Source organism: Nipponia nippon, unplaced genomic scaffold (assembly GCF_047370975.1).
Source record: "Nipponia nippon isolate SJK-2023a ecotype South Korea unplaced genomic scaffold, ASM4737097v1 scaffold_6, whole genome shotgun sequence".
Classification (NCBI taxonomy): domain Eukaryota; kingdom Metazoa; phylum Chordata; class Aves; order Pelecaniformes; family Threskiornithidae; genus Nipponia; species Nipponia nippon.
In genome coordinates, this window is record NW_028262380.1 from 59,835,841 (window position 1) to 59,857,970 (window position 22,130).

Sequence of the window (22,130 nt, forward strand, 5' to 3'; positions counted from 1 at the left end):
CAATAGAAACGCCAAGTTGAGTGTCAGCTTTGCGTATTTTATTTTTGGCCGATTTGAGTTTTTCCAGTTCATAGTTCACTGCATGCTTGGAATAGAGAGGGTCGTTATAAATCCTTCTACACAACGAACTTTAAGTAGACAGTTGAAAATAAAATGTACTACTTGTAAACACACAAAAAAATACAAGCTTTTTTTGTTTCAAGTGAGCACTGGTTCCAGATAGATTATCTTCGGTATCTACCTCTTTCACCTCTGTCTCTGTCCCGGTCACAAATCCTCTCTCTCTCCCTTTCCCGATCACGGCCTCTGTCACGTTCTCTGTCTCTTCTATTATCTCTAGGACGGTCCCGTTCCCGCTCTCGGTCCCTTTCCCGAGGCCTGCTTCTCCGACCGCTGACAACTGCTTGTGTGCGGCGAAGAAAGTCATCTACTCTCATGTCGTAGTCGTGCTGTGATGAAAGGACAGCTCTGTTCATTTTCTTTCCCAGATTAAAATCCCCTCCCTTCCCTTATGCATAGGATTGGCTGTAACTCTTGGGAAACCCCAGTATTCAAAAGAAAAAAAAAAAAAAAAATTATGTCCAGCATTCATAAGCACAAGTTTCTTCTTTCGTCTTCAGGGCAGCACCACGTCTGTGCTTCCACTGTGCAGAAGCTGGGGTTCAAATGCCAGATACCAGCAAGAGTAGCTCTCAAAGCCAGGTAACAAATTATTTAACAATCTGCCCTGTTTTTTGATGTGCCTGTAAAAAGTTGTAAAACACAAACTTTTCTGCTGATAAAGTAATTTGTTGTGCATGACTGCAAGCAATGTTACAGGCATGTCCTTATTCCAACTGGGCTTCAGCATGAAAAGTTCAGCGACTGAAGACAGCTGGAAGCCCACACCTCAGTTTAAGAGTATGTTCCAAGAACTTTGCACTTCTACATCACCTGGGAGAGAGAGGCTTTTCAAAGATGCTGGAACTGTCTAGTCAATCTAAATAACTGACCTTTACAAGGAAAACTAATACAGGTCTTAAAAATGCAGTTTATCAAACTCAACAAATCTCAGGTTAGGCTACATCTGTACCCCAAATTCCTCCCGTTCCTACTCTGGCCTGCAGACTCGTGTCCCCCTCTCTCTGTGGACACTTACTACTCGTTTGTCTCTGTATCTTGCTTCATGTGGTACAGGATGATGTCCTGAGTATGGAGGGTGAGCTTGAGGTGGAGGTGCGTGGTGCTGATAGTAAGGGTGGTGTGGTGGCTGCTCCATACCTGGATACGGTGGCTACAAGAAAGTTACAGGAAGTTTGAGTGTTTCAAAACAAAGGAATGCACACAAGGCTGGGTGCTGGGAATGAAGAGCAGAAGTTACTTTCATTCAGGTGGAAAACATGACATCTAATATATCCGATCACAGCCTCCGAACTGAATGGCAGACTGTTTTCAGTAGAGTCGGCATGCTTTACTACTTCTCTACCATCGCTTCTTCAGAAGTCTGGCCAACACCCTCCTCAAGCCCCAAACACGTCTTCTTTCCACATCTGCCTCAGTGATACTGTACATTAAACTTCTGCTACTTAAATGTGGTTGTTTGGGTTTTGTTTTTCTTTTTTTTTTTTTTTTTTAAATCTATGCATATGGAATGTTAATTCTGTCCAAACCAGTGAGCTCTTACAGAAATGAATCTTTTCAGTGCCATTCCTTATGAATATATTCCTATTTTAAATGAACAAACTTACTCTGCAAGACAAATTGTTTTACACAAGGCTACCAGGTAACTTTTCTTTTTTTTAAAAAACAAGACATGTCTTGGCTGTTCTCTTCCATTTCTTCAATCAGCAAGGCCTTTCTTTCCCATATGACCAAAGCATCTTTGCTTGCATTGCTGTCACAAAGGAAGTAGGTGGAAGTGCCGGATTTTAGGACGACTACTTGGACAGCATGCAGAATGGGGAAGAACGGAGGAAAAAAAAAATGAGAGTTTCTGGAGGCTTAGCTGTGTTTGAGAAACCATTTTCCTCCCAGTCTGACAACTTTGCTCACCTCCTTCAGTTATGACAAACCAGAGTTGTGTTTTAGCTGAGAAAAATGAGAGGCTATAGTAGCATCTCTACATCTGGCGCTGCCTTTTGCTCATTCACAGTATACACAAGAGCCAAAAGACTCATTACAGTTATCCAAAATCAGGACCCTCAGGGCCAGAATTACTAAATATAACCAAAATAACTAGTTATAATGACTATTCCTCCTGACTTGATGGCAAAACCACAGCTGTACAAGTGAACCACCTTAATTTCCATGTACGTAGCTGTAGATACATGTACTCATACATATGCTCATCTGACTGGGAAAAAAGTGCATTTCAGTGGAGGCCGCAATACAGCAAGACTTATTTTGATTATGGTGTGCAGTATATTCTGCTACTTTCCTGCATGCTTCACTGCCATAGCCAAAAGCGAGCCACTGCGCAACACTAGAGCATGCCAGTCCATTCCATGAGCCTCTGCAGCAAGTCCACCTCTTTGATGCATTTGCTATTTGAGAGAAAGCCAAGTACTATGAATATTTAGCGGAATACAAAATTTCATCACACCCTCTCGTGTAGGCTAAAGGAGGGTTCTGCTAGTTCCTCAGAGCTTTCAGGTTCAAACCAAGCCAGATTCCTGCTGCTGTACCGCTTACCAGAATGCTGGACTATTGCTGAGAGCTAAATAAATTACAAAATACTGGATATAAATATTTTTCCCCAAAAAATTTTACAGTTACAGCAAAGATATTTTAGGAAAAGGGAAGAGTTGAGCACACATTGAATATGCTAGGCTCCTCTAGAGGGGAACAAAAAAAGCCATATTCTACAGAGAAAAATTGAATTCAACGAGACACAAACCATTCCTTGCCATGGTGGTGGTGGTCCCATGTTGTGGAATTCCCTCACGTAATCATTGTAGGACTAAAATGAAAGACAGTAATATTAACGTTTGCGATGAGTGTTCTTTGGAAGCACTGAAAGCTGAATATAACAAGTTTCCCAAAAGTCTGCATGCACCAACTTACCCCATTTAAAAATACATCTCGTCGAACTCCTGAAAATCGTCTGTTGGGAATAAAAATTTGTAGAACTAAATCCAATTTATCCATACAGACAAGTTACCAGGGCGTAAAATGAATAACATGAACACACCTTACCTGTCTACTTCGGGATATCTGGGATCCTTTATATACCCTGTTCGAACATCAAGCAGTATTAATTCAATTTACCATCTCATGATAACAGTCTTAAAAAATATACTTATTAGAAACTGTCCTTTCATTTTGTGCCAGCTATGAAGTTGTTTCTACCTGCCATTACCCTTGCTTTCAAAATAACTCTCAAAAACTTACAGCTTCTTGTAGACAGTATGGAAAAATAGTATAATGTAGTAACAAAAAAATGATACAGATATACCCATAGGAACCTGCACACACTACAAACAAATATGAAAGGGGGTATCTGTGCAAATAAAGACTTGAATTTTAGTCAGACGAATTGGGAATGCCCACAAGTTTGCAGGGTACTGTCCCTTGGCAGTCAGCGCATGGCTGTTATTACTTATTAACTGTGTATTCAGTACGGTGTGTTCATCTGGGCAACTCTTAGGGCTGATTTCCTAATAGGTTTTGGATACAATGTTACACAGAAAAATGGAAAACATCCTAAAAAACATCTCAAAAAGCCCCACACAGCAAAGACTTGTTACAGCTTCAGTAAATCCCAGGAAGTAAACTTTAAAGAGCTCAGTAAAACGGTGCAAACCACCACGCATGCTTATGCTAATAAAATAATGCTGCCAAGCTTCATTATTTTAAAAAACTTTCTTCTGTACTCTAAACAATGGTCTTGGAAAGCCAGGGAGCAGCAACAACACTCTTTGCATCGAAGAACACAGGCTTTGCAGTCAAGCTGGACAGATAAAGGCAGGTTCTTAAGAAAGATTTAGAAATCTACTACTGAAATAATACAATACGTATTTCTAATAGCAGTGAGGCAAGATTCAGTAGATTAAAAGTGACAATTTCTTAATAACTGCTTTCTGAAGAAAAAAAAAAATCTGCAATATTAACAGTGTTGTTGCTGCATTACCCCTGTAACCATTTCTTTCTGGAGAACAACAAAATTCCTTTCTCAAACTCATCATTAGACACTCTTGTAAAATGCAGTGAAATTTCCCCCTCCCTTTCTCATGTCAAGCTTGTAAAAAAATTCTCTCTGAAAACATAACCAAACGTCTACCGTCATCCCTAAACACAGGCAATCAGTCAGGCAATCTCAGCTGACTTTCCCAGTCGGAAACTTCTCATAAACATTTTAATTTGACAATTAGTGTATTGACAAGTAGGGCAAACCAATTCTTGTGCCCGTCAGGCATTTCAACTACTCGTATTAACAAAGTACTTAAGAGGATCATTCACAACGATGTATGCAATTCTGAGGCTCTTAAAGGGCTCAGCCTAGATTAACTCAGCTCTCCCTCTCAAACCAGTGAAACGGTGTCACTGACTTCTGTGAGAGGTGGGTTAAACCAGCAGGCAGCTCTTGGGACAAGTCCCATTTTTATATCCCAGTCATATCAATATTTTACTTTTCAATTAAATGAGGATACACTAGAAGAGAAAATACTTGTGAATTGGTGCACACAAATCTTCATAGTAAGATATTAACCTGGTCTTTGGTGAAACTCAGGGGGATAGTCAATCCTTGGTTTCTTTCTGCTGTTATGAATATCATAATCTTCTGGTCGACGCCTACACAAATTAGATATCAGAGATTAAACAAGGTTGCTTGGAGCATTCGTCACAGCAGAATACCTCAGAGGAATAGCTTGAGCTGCCCAGGATCTCAATTTAATAATTCTGAATTCCATCTGCTTCACAATGTTCTACAGCTTTAAATTTGAACTCAAATAATCAGGAACAACAGCGTGATTAAATACCCTCCACTGTTAACTTTCTGGCTACAGGAGCTTTGGTAGCTAAGAAAGGAGCTCTACCCAACTGTACCTTCGTACCAAGCAAAGGGTAACAAATTTGTCTAAAACAAACTCAGACTTAGGCTTTAACATCACACTTTCCACATCACATTTTGAAACAACCTATTTGATAACAAAAGAATTTACAAAACTAAATACAGTGAAAATAGATGGCAAAATATATCATAACAGTCACAAGGCATGGACATTGCTGTATTTGCTAGCTATGGGGTAAAGAATTCTATAAAAGGCCTAGTTCCATAACATTTATAAATAAAACTGTGCATGCTTTGCGAAATTGCTTCTTTCACTGTAGCTTTTCTAACTGAGTAGGCCAACGATATTATTTCTAACAATTTCTGTTCTAGGCAATTTACCAGCAATGCATTGGTGCCTTTTAGAGAAAGGTGAAGAACACTTAAGCTTCCTAATAATTAAAATAATCGGGGCTCCTTTCTCTACAAACAACTCTTTTATGGAAGAGATGTTATCTTTAAGAACTTTGCTCTCAAGGAGGAAGTTTGATTAGAAAACAGTTACACTCCAGTCGCTGTTATGTTTAATAAAGAACTGCAAACTGGCTGCTAGTTTTGCTCCACCAAGGTACATCAACATTAATGGGAGATTCCAATGCTAACATAACAGTGTTTCTAAACATAAAGCAGCTACAAATCCATTCCCTTCCCCCCCACCCCAACAATATAATTCCTTATGACAAGACAAGAAATTAACACTTTCTTAAATTGCTTAATTACTGTGCAACTTGCTCACTGAGTAACGAGCTCATGTAGCTTTTAGCTTTATAAAGTCATTTCTCCTCCCCCTTCCCCACTTCAGTCTTTAAAGCCCACCATACCCAGTTACTAAGCTTTTTAAAATGAAAGCAGATTCTTTACTATGAGCAAAAAGCCCGAAAACCAAAGCAGTTGCATCTACAGCAAAATCAGATCAAGGAAAATAAAAGCTGGTGTAAAGAATAAACATACCGCTTTCTTGTAGTTTTGAGAGTGCATTTACGACCGGTATAAAATATGATAGAAACAGTTCATATAGTAGTCCAACTACTGACTTTAAGCTGTAAGCCACATACATAAATGGAGGCCCTGGCAGGCTTGAGAAGGTGTGGTGGTGTTATATGTATAGTTTGCAGTCCATTGCAAAACCTTCACTTGTATATACTTTATTGCACTGGAAACCTCTTAGCTTAACTTCAAAAGCCATCTTGGTGTTCAGTCCTTTAAAGCCAAAAATAGGGGGGCGCTGCCAGGTTTCCTCCTACCTACTCGTTACAGTGTCCTTTTTTTAAGCTCAAGGAAATGGGGACTCTTGTTGGGTATCTGTACCTACCACAGGATGTTTCCACAAAGAGGAAACTTAACCAAAGGTTTCAGCCCAAACCATACATCAGTCTGTATGCAAAGTGGCTACACGGGGAAAAGGTGTTTGGCAGAAGGGCTAATATCAGTTCTTTGCAAAGACTTCTCCAATTCTGTAACAAGTTATACCCCCTTTTTTTCTGGAAAATGATGTTAAGTTCATATAGCAGTGATCAATAACCATGTCGATCCTCTAAAAATACTTTAAGTCCACAGGTACTGCCAGCATCTGGAAAGGTTGTATATACAGACACAGCAACAGCCATTCTTTTTGGTTTGTTGCCGGGTCTCCAAGGGCCACTTGATCCCTTTTGGAAAGAACCTACTGTTTTCAGAAGCTCAGCAAGATGTGTGAATTCAGTGGTTACATGTTAGAGAATATTTGGCAATGGGGTTAACACATCACGGTGACACAATTTGAAACAGTCCCAATAATGCTCCTCTTGAATATCAAAATAACTTAAATATTTTATCCTCAAAATGAGGCGGCATCTTCTGCAAAATTCTAAGTGATCCTTATAAAAGTCCCATATTTGATAAGGCTTATCCAGAGACACACCTGAAAGAAAAGGCTTTTACAAGATATTAACACATTTTTGGCATATAAATATTTCCTTCTCTCCATCTAGCCTGCTCATAATCAAGCCAAGCTTACCTACAGCTAGCATTACATATTGCATTATCTCAATAAATGATCTAGTCTAAACTAGACAGCACTTTAAGAGCTTTTTTTTCTGCAAAAGCAAAGATCCCCATTTTCCTCTTGAAAAATGACAGACCGGGGAACCATGTGAAATCCTCAATGAAGCCACAAACTTGTCCATGCAGCTTGATTTGAGGATTTTCTCTCTTCTTTATCGCAGGGAAAGCTTTGACGAATCATATTCCTCCATCACGTTATTCTGATACATGTGCCTATTATCAGTCCAAAGAACGTTTCTAACCTTCCCACGTCCCGAACGGGGTCTCGACGGGATGGGCGTCCTCTTGATCGCGGTTGTGAGTGCATTCTTCTCTTGTGCCTCATTTTATGAATGACTTGATACAAGTCAATACTTTCATCAGGAGGGAAGAGAAGACAAAGTTGCGTTCCACATTCCGGCTCAATTTCCTAGAATTAGTTAGAAGTTCAGTAGTGGTTTATAAACTGAAGAAATGAAACTCTCCCAAATACACTGACAACAACATACATTAAAAAAAAAAAAAAAAAAAAAAAAAGACACTTTGAAGAGGCTTCAGTATCACTAGAGACAGAGCAAAATTCACTTACGTTACCTTTCACTCTTTAGGCACTACTTAGAATTTTCATGAAATAGTCCAATACTTGGGGCAACCATATCTTCCCATGAGACATACAGGCCACATCACTGTTTTGCTACAAAATCAGAGGACTGTTTTTCATCACAAAGAAAATGATTACAGAGAGAAAAGTCACACACATAGGAAGAAAATCCATCCCAGTTTCATAGATAAAGCCATGGCCTGACAAAGTTGACTATTACCACTCAAAAGGGAGTTCTTCAGTGTATGATAGACAGGCCCACGAAAATACCAGCTCAATGCTTGACAGCAGTCGAAACAAGCAACTTGTGTGTTCAGGATTATTAGGAAAGGAACACAGAATGAGAAAGTCATTATACCACACTGAAAGTCCATGTTCACCCACACCTTAAATACTGGGTGCAGTTCTGACCCTTTCATCTCAAAAAAATAGGGGGACAGTAGAAATGGAAAAGCTTCAAAGCGGGGCACCGAGGACAACTGAATGAGCACAACAATTCCTAGATGCAATGACTGAACAGGTGAGGTCTCTCCAGCCTAGAATAAAAAGAGGAATATGTGGGGTATGGGGGACAAGACGGATACAATGGGAGTGTCCGACACCGCGAGTTGTTTGGAGGAGAGAGGGGCAGAGATCAACGTGTTGACTCCCTCTTCCGGTACAAGAACTCGGGGCCATCAAATGAAGCTAGCAGGAGCCAGGTGCACAACAATCCAAAAAAGTGCTTCTTCAACCTGGTGACTAGCAGGCCTGTGGAACGCCTTCCCAAAGGATGCTGTAAATGCAAGAAGCTCAGTGTACACGTCCTCAGAAGAGAGATCCATTCAGGGTTACACAAAACATAAATGGATAAGTGACAGCCACTTCAGGAAATAACCCGAGTTGAAAAGCAGGGAGAGCAAGCATCAGCCAATCCTTGCCCAGTACCTAACAGTACAGCAATTTTATGAAAAAAGATGAAACCCACGTCCAGATTTCAACTCTACAGTGAAGTGGACAAAACATTAAAAAACCTACTTCCTTAACCATTTAACAGAAACAAAGTTAATGGATTTTTTTTTTTTTTAAAGTTCACACTAAATTAAAAACAAGACTGAAAATATTGTTTTACTCGTGCTACCCAACAAAGTGAACGTGTCTATGGGCAAAATAACGCAGAGTCTACATTTTCCATACAGTATGGGGATTATGCAACTCCCATCTTGCCTTAAGCAAGCAGAACCCGTTATTTTAGTCAAGGCTAGGTTACTTGATGACAGCAGCAACACAGCTGCACTCTGGTACGTCTGACAAGACAAAGAGCCACCCCACTTAAAATTTACTCAGCATATACTTTATAATGGTAGAAATCTATGCCCTAAGCAATACAGTATATAAAAAAAGCAATGCAGAACACAGCTGAAAACACCAGAACTTGTTCTTAAAAACTGATGCTATATAGGTTTGCACACCATACAATGCAAGGCACGTTACATTTCAAATCCAAAATATCACATAGTTTTGAAGCATCAAACACTGTTTACCGCAAGGACGACAACAGAATTGGCACTGTATTGCTTCCTGTTTCCTTCTTCTGCAACATTAGAAATAAGCCGAGTGCCTTTGTCACAGTACTCTACTGCAAGTAACAACTGATCTAAAAAGATTCCAACTCATACAAAGCTGAAAGCAAGCACTAGAAAATGTGGGTTATAGAAAAAAAAAAATTACAAACCTGTCCATCACGTCCAATCTTTACTGGCTTATGCTCGTTCCAAGGATTGGTCAGGTGAGCAGACTTAGTGAACGGCAATTCACGCCTAAATATGCAAGTGGCATCATTTATAGTTTTGCCTCCATTTTTCATAAAAAAAAAAAAAATTTAAAAATGCATACAAAAGCACACGACATACAAAATGATCCTGTTACCCTTTGCACTGTCAGGTCTCTGAATGAACATATTAGTATGTATTAAGTATTAGTAACTGAAGATTCCACTTTCCTTTATTCCAATATTAACTAGTATAGTCCATACTATGACAGCCTATCTTATTAAAGAAATTTTTTTTTGGTCTTTGTACAATATTGAGATTGTGCTTGCTTATTTTCTCACCATCTGAATATACTCACCAGTCTCTATGTGAGGTGGTAGCTCATGGTACCTACTGAAATAAATCCCTGAGCATCTGACCTAACTATGAAGCTAGAACTGCTTTGAGCTGGAGGTGGGAGTCAGTAACTTCAGAGGATTTTTCCAACCTGTATTCTTCTCTAATTTGAAGTCTCACCTTCCCTGTACTTAGTCTTTCTGGCAGCCCAAAGTGCTTGTACAACCATGCAATGCATCTCACAGGACTGATATAGCTCTTTTTCTTAAGAGAGGTTTAAAACCTTGTCTGTAAGACATACTCAGTTAAATCAATGAGCATACTGCTCACAACCTGTATGTTACACAAAATATCTGTACTATTTCATATATTATTTTAGAGCAGTAGCATTTTCTTTGTTCAGTCAGATGAAGACAGATCTGTCCTTATAGGATTTTTTTTTTCCCTTTTATCCACAGCTGTCTATTCAAGTGAGCAGTTGGTTTTACTCAAAGGCTTCAGAACACAGTTTTCTGGTTTCAGTGCAAGAGATCAGTGAAGGAACACAATCAAGTGTTAAAAATCTCTAAATTAATTAATTGTCTACATTAAAACCAAAGAAAATTCTATAGTGCATGTCAGTTACAGACTTGAGTCCCAAGCTGAGTAGCATGGAGGCATGGATTTGGGGAGATTGGAGGACAGATCTCTGGTTGAATTGAGTTTTCAAAAGGATGATGTCAGCACTCGAGTGAGTGATACACAGAAAAGGTATTAAAATGCCTTGTTACTAAACACCGACATAAATGAACAATTATTTACCTGCAAATCCAGTCAATTTTAAAGACACCTCCCAACATTTTTGCATTCATTCCCGCAGGCAGCACCCAGTGTATAGGTGATCCTCCATGATGGGACTCTGAAGACAGTCTTGCAAATCCTAGAGGATTTCATGTGAGTTGTAACGAAGACACAACAGAAAAGCTATTGCACATAAAACTCACTTTCACTTACCTTGGCAATAGTGCACTTTCCCTTACCTTGGAATTTGCCACTCTCTCTTACAGAAAATATCAAAATAACACTCCTTGCTGATCTAAATGCAGCATTAAGCTTCTTTTCATTCACTGGAAGTGTCGACCATACTCCCTAAAACAAAAGAACCCCCATCCCACCACCAAAATATAAGAGTTCATCTCAAGTGATTTAGCCAACAGAAGTATACAGTACAGATGAGGAAAACAAGACCAAACTAGTGTTCTGGAATAGAAGATAATGGAAAGAGAAGGGTATTGCCAAATTCAGTTCCTTCAGAAAATATTTTTAGCCTACCCCATGATAAAACTTTTAAAGCATTGGCTTTTCAATCTTTTTTTAACACTGCAGAAGCATTTAGACCACCTATAAGGTTTCATTTGTAATTATAATGACGGACAGATACATTAAAAATACTAAAGGCAAAGGTTTTCATATGTGTTTTAAGTGACTTTGGGAGTTCATGTATTACATAATACACACAAATTATGAAAAAACAGCAGCATATGTACTGAAAAGTGGGCAGGTAGACTTCAGTAACTTTCTTAGTATGACAGATTTATTGATGACAGCTTGCAGACTTTAAAACTCTTTTAGTGAAAGGCCAGAAACATGAAAGACACCAGACCAACATTTTAAATTGGCAAGACAACTCAAAACAGTTTGTTCAGCCTCCCACATCCCCACCTACTAATTCCTACCTTTTCCCTTTCACCAGCCATTGTGTAGCCATGCATGCCAAAACCCAATCTGTTTTAAGGTACCAACTGAGCTGAGCTACAGAATACCAGTTTGCTGTATTACTTTTCAGCAAGATCAGCTCCCCAATCCACTCTCTGGGCAAACTCAGAGAACCTGATGCTGGTTTAATATGCTCAAACTTTAGCCTCAGAATATGATCTGGGATCAACCAAAGAAAATGTTACGCCCCTTCCTTTTTTGTTGAAGATATGTTCTCACGTCCTGCTCTGTGCTCAGATTAGTGCTTGCCTGACTCTGACAATTCATTAAAGTCACCAGAGAACTATTTGGTCTTTTTACTCGCTTTCAGTCAGATGTATATTGCTTTAGGCTACTTGTGAAGCCCTGCTGTGAACAAGAACAACTTATTGCACTGGCACCGCAAAAGCCAGTCTCATGAAAGTGCAGTGGCAAAGCACTGATGCCTACACACTGAGGGACAAAGCATCCACTCCAAGAACTTTAGGAACAAGGATACTGTTGCAGCCCCAAGTGTGGATGAAGCACAGAAAGGATATACTCCTCTAAAGAGCTAAAGCAAACACCAGTCAGAATGGTATACACTGCACAGATCAGACCCAAAGCTGGGGGGGGGGCAAACCTGTGCAGGAATTTTAAGATTCATTTAATTGTTCTAATGCTATTCTATTTCAGAAAACCTTCATTAATAGAATCAGCTACTCTGTGTATATTGTGTAACAGCAAATCAGCTATTTTCTCTACAAGCTGTTCCAAATAACACATGCAAATACAAAACCACCAGTGGCCTAGTGCCATGCCTCAGCAGATGAAGTCCAGTGCACTGGAATCCCTCCTAAGAACTCCCCCCTACACCAGCACTGCCAGGCATACCTTTCTGCAATAAGGCTTCAGATCCCTAAATCAACTGAAAAAAGTTACTTTTACAGCACTAGATGAAAGCCAAGACAACATTCTGAACCTCCTACAGCAATATGAACACAGGTGCTGATGAAAGGGAGAAAATACCACCACAGCATTCCCAATGGAGGTTGGCTTAAGACATTATCAAACAGACTCTGAGGCCCCTTTTTAACCCTGCTCTTATCAAGATAAATGACTGATGGTCTAGAAACTTTTCTAGGTTACAGTGGAAGCAGAATAGCTAGCCTTGAAGATTCAAGGAGCAGTAGCTTTCATCCTTGCCTCTACCAAGATCTGAGTGATGGAAAAAAGAATGCATCTATATATATGCTTTTCTATAGTAAGGTGGGTGTGTTTGAAAATAGACAAAGTGATCAGTTTGAAGAAAATTCAACATACCTTTGCTTTAGCAAGTGATACGTTTTCATGGTTATTACTCTTGATGAGAAAGAATCTTGCATCTTGGAGAATGTATTTAAGTTTACTTGTTTGGTCTGAAAAAACAAAGTGTCAAATAAGCTGACCTGTAAATATTTACAGTTGTCAAAAATGTTGCTTTGAGAATAGATAGTCATTTGTTTCCTTCAAAATACACTGTATCCCACCCAATTCCTACCTATGTATTATCACAGTCAACCACCCAACTTGAAACTCGAAGTCTAAGCTGTAGAGCACAAAATGCCAGGGGAAACCAAATCAAAACTAGAACTTAGATATTCAGGTAAAGAAAAAATAAAATCAGCATGATTCAGTGATGTTCCGATATACAGGACTTATTTATTTTCTTAATAATTTTTGGATAAATACTGGGTAACACTCGTATCAGCATGAGTTGTCCAACAGAGAATGCTGAAATGTTCCTCTTTTCAGATCTAAGCACTTTATTTTTTGCTTTGGTGCCCCTGCAAGAAGCAATGTGACTGAACTTTTTGCATATCGCTCTCAACACATGCAAAAGTAGCTCAATATTCACTTGTTATGCTCAGAACAATTATGCGCTCAAACGGATTTATATCGGAACATTACTACTTACAGGTACTTTAATGAATGGAGACAATGGCTTGCTATGGGGCATGCATTAAAAATTCAAATTTAAATGATACCTTTTTGGACAGCACGAACGGAAGATGATAATTTCTCATGCTTCTTTTCTGAACCTGTGTTTAGCCAAAGTACATTTGTTCAGATTGAGCCTTAATAGAGATAATATACAATTTCTACAGCCTTGTCACATACAATTTTCATTCATGACAAATTATGCTTTCTGGCGCGCACCCACACACACAAAAAATACTATTCAATGTGCACGAGTGTTTTGTTTTGGGTTTTTTTTTTGGTTTTGTTTTTGGGTTGTTTGGTTTGGGTTTGTTTTTTTAAAGTAGTATTTGAAGAATTTCCTACTCAGAAAACTAGTCACTGAATCATCATCTTCCAAGTTTAAAAAAAAAGTGAAAATTCCACTTAAGCAACAGAATAGCATTAAAGTAACAAGAAAGGCTACTTCCCCCCAAAGGTATCCACACACAACATGCCAGAAGTCAATACCAAATTATACAAAGCTACATACCCCATAAACCTCTACAGCCAGTTACATTTATTTTAGATTACACATTAAGATTTGATGCAAGTCAGGATGACAAGCAATAAAAGGAAAGAATACCTGCATACGATTCTGATGCAGAACTTCCACTTCTGTCAAAAACAATCGGAGAGATACCTCTAGCTCTCTTCCTCTCCTTCTTTTTCTCATCTAAAAAAAAACCATAACAAATACAACCAATATTTGAAACATCAAGTGGGGGGCAAAATTGAGATAAAAAGAACCAAGACAGGAAAATAACATCTGTAATAGTGGAATTAGCATTTGGCTTGCACGTGAAAATTGTGGTTGCTGCCCCAAAACTAATCACGCATAAAACAAGCAAATGCTAATTACTCAAGCTTTTCATTCACAAAAGGAAGACATACACCACAAATCTAGTAATTCTGTGCAAAGTTTAGGGAGAGAATTTATCTCCTAGGTGTTTTAGTAAGGGTGGTTTAGCTCTTCTCTCCAGCCTTCAGCCAAATTTGCAACACAGAGCACGAACCATGTTGCAATAGTGATATGGGCTCATTTGCTCAGAGCTCAACAAAATGGCAAGAGGTATGAAAACAAAACACTGTGGCACACAGGCTATTATTTCCACTCTTGAAAGTGTTACGTTATACTATGGAGCTTTTTAGAGTAGTTATTACAGCTTCACTTGTCTTTAGGTTACACCTTCCTATTGTCTAATTCCAAACAGCAGAGCTGAGCCAAAGAAGGCATTATGTTAAGCAGGATGACCACCTATGGAGACTTCAGGCAAGGGTAAGATACACAAGAGGAATCTTAACAGGACTGCAAGCTGCTTTCTTAAAAAAAAAAACAAAAACCAAAAAACCAGCCAAACCCAGAAGTATTTACGTCATTAACACTTCACATCTGTAAGTTAGGACCAGTTATACTATACAACTGCGAAGCATTTGTTTCTAGTTTCTGCTTAAAACATTTCTCTCTTTCTAAGTTTGCCCTAATAGCTAATCATTTCAACTTAGGCTTAGATTTCCTATGCTGAAGGCAGCCACTATTTAAGATTCAACTATCCTTCCCTGGGGAGATGGGGCTTTTACTACACCAGTCTACCTGGTCACTCATCTAGATGAATACAGAGCAGCTCAACACCAACTTAAAATGAATTGTATGAGGAACTAAGCCATTATATACCTAAGAAAACACTAATTCTGATGTTTCAAAGCATTGAACAGCAAGGCCAAAGCAATCAAGAATCCTCAGCATGGTAATCCTGATACCCACAAGCTTTCGTGTACAGAAATACCACTTTCCAGTACATTTTCTCCTTGCCTGTGGTATTTCATAATTATCATCTTGCTGACCTGTGCTACTAAAGCTTACTTTTGACATGTTCAGGAAGTGGTTACTTTCAAAACCAGCCAAACTTTCAATGCCAAGGTATTTCAGATTAGCAGCTAGATGTTACCTACCTGATGCATCTGAACCAGTCCCAGATCTGACTGACCCATCTGTGAAAGAGGCGGATTCAGAATCGGAATCGCTGGCTTCACTTCGTGTGTCATAGTCATTTCCTTCCTTCTGATCTCTCTCATCCTGTTCATACTCTTCTTCATCCTCCTCCCCATCTTCTTCCACCTCTTCATCCTCCTCCCCTTCATCATCTTCCTCTTCTTCCATTCCTTCCTCCTCATTCTCTGTATTGCCTTGTTCAGAGGAACCACTACTGCCAGTCTCATGATCGGAACAATATTCCTCAGAGTTCACCTCTTCTTTAGAAGAATGGCTGGATCTGCTTGGCCTTCTATCCACATCATGCCTGATTCTCTGATGTTTAAAGAAAAAGTGAATCAGCAGTCATATAACACTGTCAGGATGCACACACAGTCCTAAGAGGACGTGCCTTATAAAGGTCTCATATAATTGCTTTATTTACAAGGCAGCAAGAATATTTAATACCTCTGAACCATCTGGTGTAGAAGACTTCGCCCTTCTGTCAATATCCCTCTTCCGCATGCAAGTTTTTTCTGGTTGTCCTTTATAAGGTTCCCTGGAACTGCTTGACATGCGCGTCTTTCGATCACCGTCTGGGCGCTTGTTTCTATCAGACCTCTGATACTCCTCATTCTTGTACTCTGATACTGGTTTTCCTTTCGTACTCACTATTCTCTTGTTATTGCTAACTGACGAACTAGGAGGCTTTGGCATCATCTGCCTTGATGAATGTACAGAAGGTTTTTGTCTCTTGCTTTCAGCATTTTCCATCCTGTCAGTTTTTCTTTTTGATCCTTAAATAGAAAGAGATACCAAGTTCAATGTTATTTTGTATATCAAACCAAAAACTGTGCAGAAGCGCCTGCTTTCTCTACTTTGGTTAATTCCCCTGTTGCAGTCATAGGTAGCATCTTCCAGATGTAGGCTTTGCAACAATACTCAAAACTGCTTGTTAGGAACAGCTCATGTTCTAAACCATGTATTTTACTTTAAAAGAGCAATCTTTTAGGCTTTGGTAGGTGTTTTCTAAAATTATATAAACGTTGTATATGGGAATGCTAAACTGAATGCTTACGGGATTGGCCTAAAGCCAAATCAGGAACTGAACTGGAACCAGACTTTGGGACCCCCTCGCTCCATTTCCATTTCAATTCATCGAACCAAAAAGGACAGTCATTTTCTAACAGCAAATGAATTCACAACAACTCAGACTCAGCAATTGCTTTTAAGACAAAAGGAAACCTAGGTAATTGTTTCCTTGGAAGGTCAGGTGAAAAAGCAGATGTCCATGAAACAAAGACTTTTGGAACTCTTTCACTCTTCGAATCAGGTTATAGGAGTCGCTACTTCAAAGACTTTAACTCTAATAAGACAGACAGTTTTTACCATTTACGTTCCTACAGGACATCCACTACCAAAGTCACCTACCCTTTTTTTCACTTTTATCTTGTTCGCTGTCGGGGTTATACAACTCATCATCTTGGTCAGGAGCATCAGTCAAAATGTCATCCAGAACGTTCAGTTCACCATCTGAAAACAAAAAGAAAGTTAAAAACAACTATAAAAAGTCTGGATATGTAAACTACAGTAGAACTAGTATTTGCAAACCCAAACATTTCCTTTAAGGTTACCTATCTGCCACAAGGCAGAAATTAACGTCATCTTGATTTATTTCCACAATTTCAGTTAAAGGACCAGGCAAAGCCAATAAAAGAATTAAAATATGTCACAAGATGCATTGAGGCCTCCTGAATAAGATACAAGTTGGCTCCTCATGTTAAACAAGCTTTGCAGGAAAGCTGACGTACAAATGAAAGCTTAACAAAAAAAGCCTGTACAAGATTTGAGAAAAAGGAGACTGGGAGATAGTCCGAGTGCCATAAGCAAAGAGGAGGGACCTCTCTCCTCAAAATCCTGAAGAACTTGCACCTTAAATTATCTCCCCTCCTGCCCCACTATTTTTGTTGTTGCTGTGTTAGGAGGTTGAATATTGTGGTTCACCTACAAGTACCAAAAACACAACAGGGCAAGTTAACAAGAACACAAGCTAGGTCACCCCACTGACGAAGGGGAAACTAGTACTTATTTGCTGCATAATAAATTCTGAGCTGCTCTGGGAAAAAAAAAAACAACAAACCAAAAAAACCCAACAAACCAAAAAACAAACGCTAGAAGTTGATCAGAAGGGCAAAAGTTTAAGAAAATTCATGCTAGAAGCAGTAAATGACCACACTTGGTCACACAACTTTTAAAATTTGTCACTGTCTCCGACTCTTTCACTTTGCCTGAAACCAAAGGGGATATGTGGTGATTCTGGTAGGAGGACTCACCAGCTTTAAGATAGCAGATCTATATTCCAAACACTTTAAAAATAAGAGTGAACTAAGCCTCAGCATGCAAAGAGAAAAATAATAGAAAAGGTTATTAATTTTGGAATCTCATATTTCTTCTCCTAAACTCTGGAATTCCTAGCTCTTTCCACTTTATATTGCTATGATTGATTTTATTTTCTGTGTTCAGGAAAAGGAAAGCAGAGCAAACTGCAAGGATTCAGCTAGTTGACAGTATCTGTAGAATACACATCGTGCAACGTTATAAAGCAGCAGGTAAGGACTCCTGTACTGGACGAAATCAGGGTAAGGCAGCAAACAAAGTCCTCCAGAGTTTGGCAACTTGTCTATCTCAAAATCGTGAGCTGCATCACAAAAGAAGTTTTACAGCTTGATATTAAAGAAAAGACACAATCAGAAAAAAAGTTAGTATTAGACTTGTGTCTCTACTATATACTACTGAATCTGAAGTCAGCATGCGTGCTAGTTTTCCTGCTGGTGTTTCTCCACATTTTCTGTGGTAAGGGAATGCAGAAGTGGTCCCTGAACTGCTCAACTGCTATAGCTGATGCAAAGGAAGCGGTGCAGAGAAAGGTAGATCAAGCCTTTTCCTGGCAGTTTACAGTTAGAGGGCATTTAAATATAACACGAAGCCACATCATAGTTCTCTTGGGAATAGTCCTTTATGTTTGTAGATACCTATATATCCACAGCAAATATTCTTGCTGTTATTAATGAGATATGCAGAGAGTCAGATTCATGGGTGTGCAACTACTAAACATGGGCTGCAATTTCCTGGCTTGCATTCTGCTTCCCCACAGAAGACTAAGCAAGTTCAGAGCACCATATTTTTTTATGGGAGACTAATGAAAAAGAGGTGTGCTAGGATTAGAATATTAAATATATCACCCACTTCAGATCACACATATTGAACCTTAGCTTTATTTCCCTTTTGGTGAGGCAATAGCATACTTGCGTAAACTACATTCAACCTAGCTACTGCAGTAGCATTCAGAGGTGCTAAAAGACTCATGTATCAGCTGGTTCAGAAACAAATGAGAAGATAAGGACAATTTAATGGAATAAGCAAGTCTGACACATACTCTCTGATAAATCCCTTCCAGGTTAGGTGGGCCTGATTTATAGTTTGAACCTGCAAAAAGTACGCAAAAGACAGGAGTAGGATGAGTTCCCCCCACCCCCTTCTGCCGCCCCCTTCTGTAGATACATCTATCTGATTTATTTAAAAATAAATTTCCAGATTTATCTAGCAGCCTGGTGATGCAAAAAGGGTAATCTGAACACACAGTTCCCATCTCTCACTTGCATCGGGTATACTGCTCAACTGACTTCCACAAGGTGATTACACTCACTGAACTGTCACTGTTAGTGTTCAACCTAATGAGCTAAATTATCTCAGACAGATCAAGATAAGCATCAGGTAAAGCACAGAAAAAAGAAAAACGGTAGAGGACAGATTTCTTACAGTTCATCACTGCTGAAGGGGGAAGATCCAAATGGGTCCTTTTCATTACAGACACTCCCAACTGGGCTCTCCTGTAACTCATCTTTTGTTGACTCTGGGGTATGTTGGATCCTTCCGTGAACAAATTTAACTCACCTGAAACAGCAGGAAAGTAACCTGGGGAGGCCATTTTTCCTCTGCTGCCCATGAACATTAGATTTATTCAAGGAAGGGTCCAAGCAAAAATCTGATTTGGCAAACAGAGGAGATAAGACCAGGCGATTTCAAACCAAAAAGGTATGCGAGATTTATTTCCACTTTTTTAAGGCAGCGAAACAGCATTTCTCTTCCAAAAGCACCATAGAAATAATGTTGCATTTACAGCAGAAATAAGTTCAGTTACAAACAAATGTGCATTAACATCTGCTATTCAATCCAAATCATCCCTTTCATAGGACAGAAAATTAAAAGCAAATTAAAATACGAAACAAAAAAAACCCCATGTAGCGTCTGCTACTCATAACTTGACCACTGTCAGTAATTAAAAAAAAAAAAGAACAAAAAGACCAAAGAATAAAAAAATTCAGGCCCATCTGTAGAAATGATGAGTAGCACGCATAGATGACAACAGTAAACATTTCAATTTCACTGCTCATCCACTGTGGCAGCTCACATCTGTTTCAACACAACCTGATCATAGCCTATCCCAGCAGTCTTATAATAATAGCATTAAGAATCAAGCACTAGAAATAACTTTACTTATTAGTTCTAACAAAATCTAGTGGGAATTTTCCATGTTATCTAATTTCACAATAAATATTAGACAGCAAACTTTCACCTCTCTGACAAAAGGCATTTCATGGACATCCATCCTGCAAAAAAACTTTACATGAAATGTATTCCATAGAAATCCAAAACAATGTAAACCAAACCACAACACTACAGTGAGCCTTTACCTTTTTTATAACACTATTACCTGCACTAACCACTAAACAGCAATCTTCTACATCTAAACTTTGTTTTTATTTCTTAAATGAACTATTTTGTGAGAAGTGACTCGTATAACCTCACAGACAACATGCAGATCACTTCAGCTTCCACACACAGTGATGGGCAGTTATAAGAGTTGTGAATATACATTATCCTGGAAACCTTCAATTTCTCTAGTTCAAACTTTTTTACTCACAGTGCCCAGAATGCATAACTGACTGCAAAAAGCAGAGCAAAAATTACCAAAATAATATTCCAACGTCAGCTTCTGCTTGCTAAAGTAACTATGTCCCTCGACAGAAAATGCTGCAAAAAAGCATGGCTAGGGATCCAAGCAGAAATAAAGAAAAGCAGATACTTTCTGCGAGAAGATAACCAGCAGTAACTCGCTGCCAATAACGTTAAACTTATGGCCCACGAACTTATTCCTATTCCCGCTGCTCAAGTCACCTTGCCCTGAGACCACCGCCGCCGGGGCACCACATTACGGCACGGCGGTCCCATCACCTCCAGCACTCCAGGACACAACAGGAAGCATTCCCCTACACGCCACGTCTAAAAACTACAAAAATCGTCCTCCAGCAGGGCCTCCCGGCCCCGCCGCCCCTCCGCTCTCCTCACGGACGTCTCCCAGAGTGAAGGCCCGGCACCAGCAACCAAGCAAGGCCCGGGGGAGGGGGGATGGCTCGGGCGGGGGGGTCCCCCCTCGCTCGAGACATCCGCCCTCCCCGGGGCCTAACCGTTACCCCCGACCCCTACCACCGGGTACCTTTCTCCTCCCGGCTATCAGCCGCCATCCCGCCGCCGCCGCGACGCGTCGAGCGCCTAAGATGGAGGCTCCCTCTTCCTGCACGTAACGATTCCCTCTTCCCAGAATGCACCACTTTGTTTACGCTCCGCGCGTCACAGGGCGCCGCGCGCGGAGGGGCGGGGAGAGAAGGACGGCGCATGCACGCTGGCGGGGGGCGGGGCGAGGGCGCGTGTGTAAAATCGTCCGGCGCACCGCCCCTCGTGCGCATGCGTGCCGCCGGGCGCGGGGGGGAGCCCGCCATTTTTGTCCGTTGGCGGTGTAGGTGGTTGGTGTGCGGTGGGCCCGTCTCAGAGCGCGGCCCTGAGCTGTGTCCGCTGCTGGGAGGAGAACTGTAGGGAAGGAAGGAGGTTTCTGCCCTCAAAGTGAGGGAAGCTGTTGTGAAGCCCCCATCTCTGCCTGTTCCTGTGCTGTTGTGATAACTGCATGAGGTGTGGGAGCTCTTGCCGTGGGTCTTGAGTGGGGCAAAGTAGCTATGGCCTTCCCCAGTGTTAGGTATTGCTGTTCCCCGGGTTTCCTTTGGCTGTTATTTTTTTTTTTTTTCTGAAAGTTGTTTTTTCTTGCTCCTGGTGATGTTCACCTTGTTTTGCAATGCATCTCTTAAAATGTTAAAATAGTGTGCTTTATCAATCCAAATTTTTTTTTTTTTTTTTTTTTTTACAGAAGCTTGGGATTAGGGCATGCTTCTTTCCTACCATAACCTAGGTGAAAACTTACCACCACAATTTAGTTCCCCTTTCAGGCAGCTTGTGAAGAGGCCTGGCTACTTGAGTAGCCTTCAGTAGTTTATTAGGGTTGTGTGTAACTTGGCAATTATCAAGTAAGAGCTTGTTTTGCATTCTAAATCCTATTACCTGACATGCTACTGTTACAAAAGCTCTACCTGCTTTTAAATTTTTTTTTTCTTTTTAAGTGGAGTGGATGCATAGCAAGGTGATTAATGTTGTAGACCAAATGATAGTTCTTGTTTTAAGGCTGCAGATATTAGCTAGAGTAGCCTAATGGGTGCAGCCAGTCAACTCAATACCCCAAATTCCTCCCTCCAGAGCAATGCAATTCCAGGATGCTTCAGTCATGATATTTGGTGCGTTTGCCTGTGCTTGCAGAGTGGA

The 22,130-nt window shown here is 40.0% G+C and overlaps 1 protein-coding gene across 5 annotated transcripts; it reads right to left on the reverse strand.

Moving 5' to 3' along the window:
- Positions 1–16: 16 nt before the first annotated feature.
- Positions 17–21,121, reverse strand: YTHDC1 (YTH N6-methyladenosine RNA binding protein C1). 5 transcript variants are annotated; one of them, XM_009474637.2, is made up of 18 exons: positions 20,980–21,121; positions 19,242–19,376; positions 16,854–16,955; positions 15,891–16,219; positions 15,404–15,758; positions 14,037–14,126; positions 13,480–13,533; positions 12,776–12,870; positions 10,759–10,867; positions 10,541–10,658; positions 9,367–9,451; positions 7,315–7,481; positions 4,688–4,770; positions 3,175–3,211; positions 3,043–3,082; positions 2,876–2,938; positions 1,139–1,273; positions 17–449 (listed from the first exon to the last, which is right to left on the reverse strand). In XM_009474637.2, exons 1-18 carry the CDS (start codon positions 21,005–21,007, stop codon positions 225–227), a joined length of 2,250 nt encoding a protein of 749 aa, XP_009472912.1. In that variant the 5' UTR covers positions 21,008–21,121; the 3' UTR covers positions 17–224. The 5 variants fall into 5 exon arrangements, with proteins under 5 accessions (XP_009472912.1, XP_009472913.1, XP_087593413.1 ...); XM_009474638.2 differs by lacking the exon at positions 19,242–19,376; XM_087737287.1 differs by lacking the exon at positions 13,480–13,533.
- Between the last annotated feature and the right edge of the window lie 1,009 nt (positions 21,122–22,130).

Bases quoted from the DNA above. Each gene is read 5' to 3' on its own strand.
- YTHDC1 (XM_009474637.2), bottom strand. From the start codon at position 21,007: ATGGCGGCTGATAGCCGGGAGGAGAAAG. The intron at 19,377-20,979 runs GTACCCGGTGGT...CTGCTGTTTCAG, and splicing joins TGATAGCCGGGAGGAGAAAG to GTGAGTTAAATTTGTTCACG. The intron at 10,868-12,775 runs GTATGTTGAATT...CTTTTGTTTTAG, and splicing joins TATCACTTGCTAAAGCAAAG to GGAGTATGGTCGACACTTCC.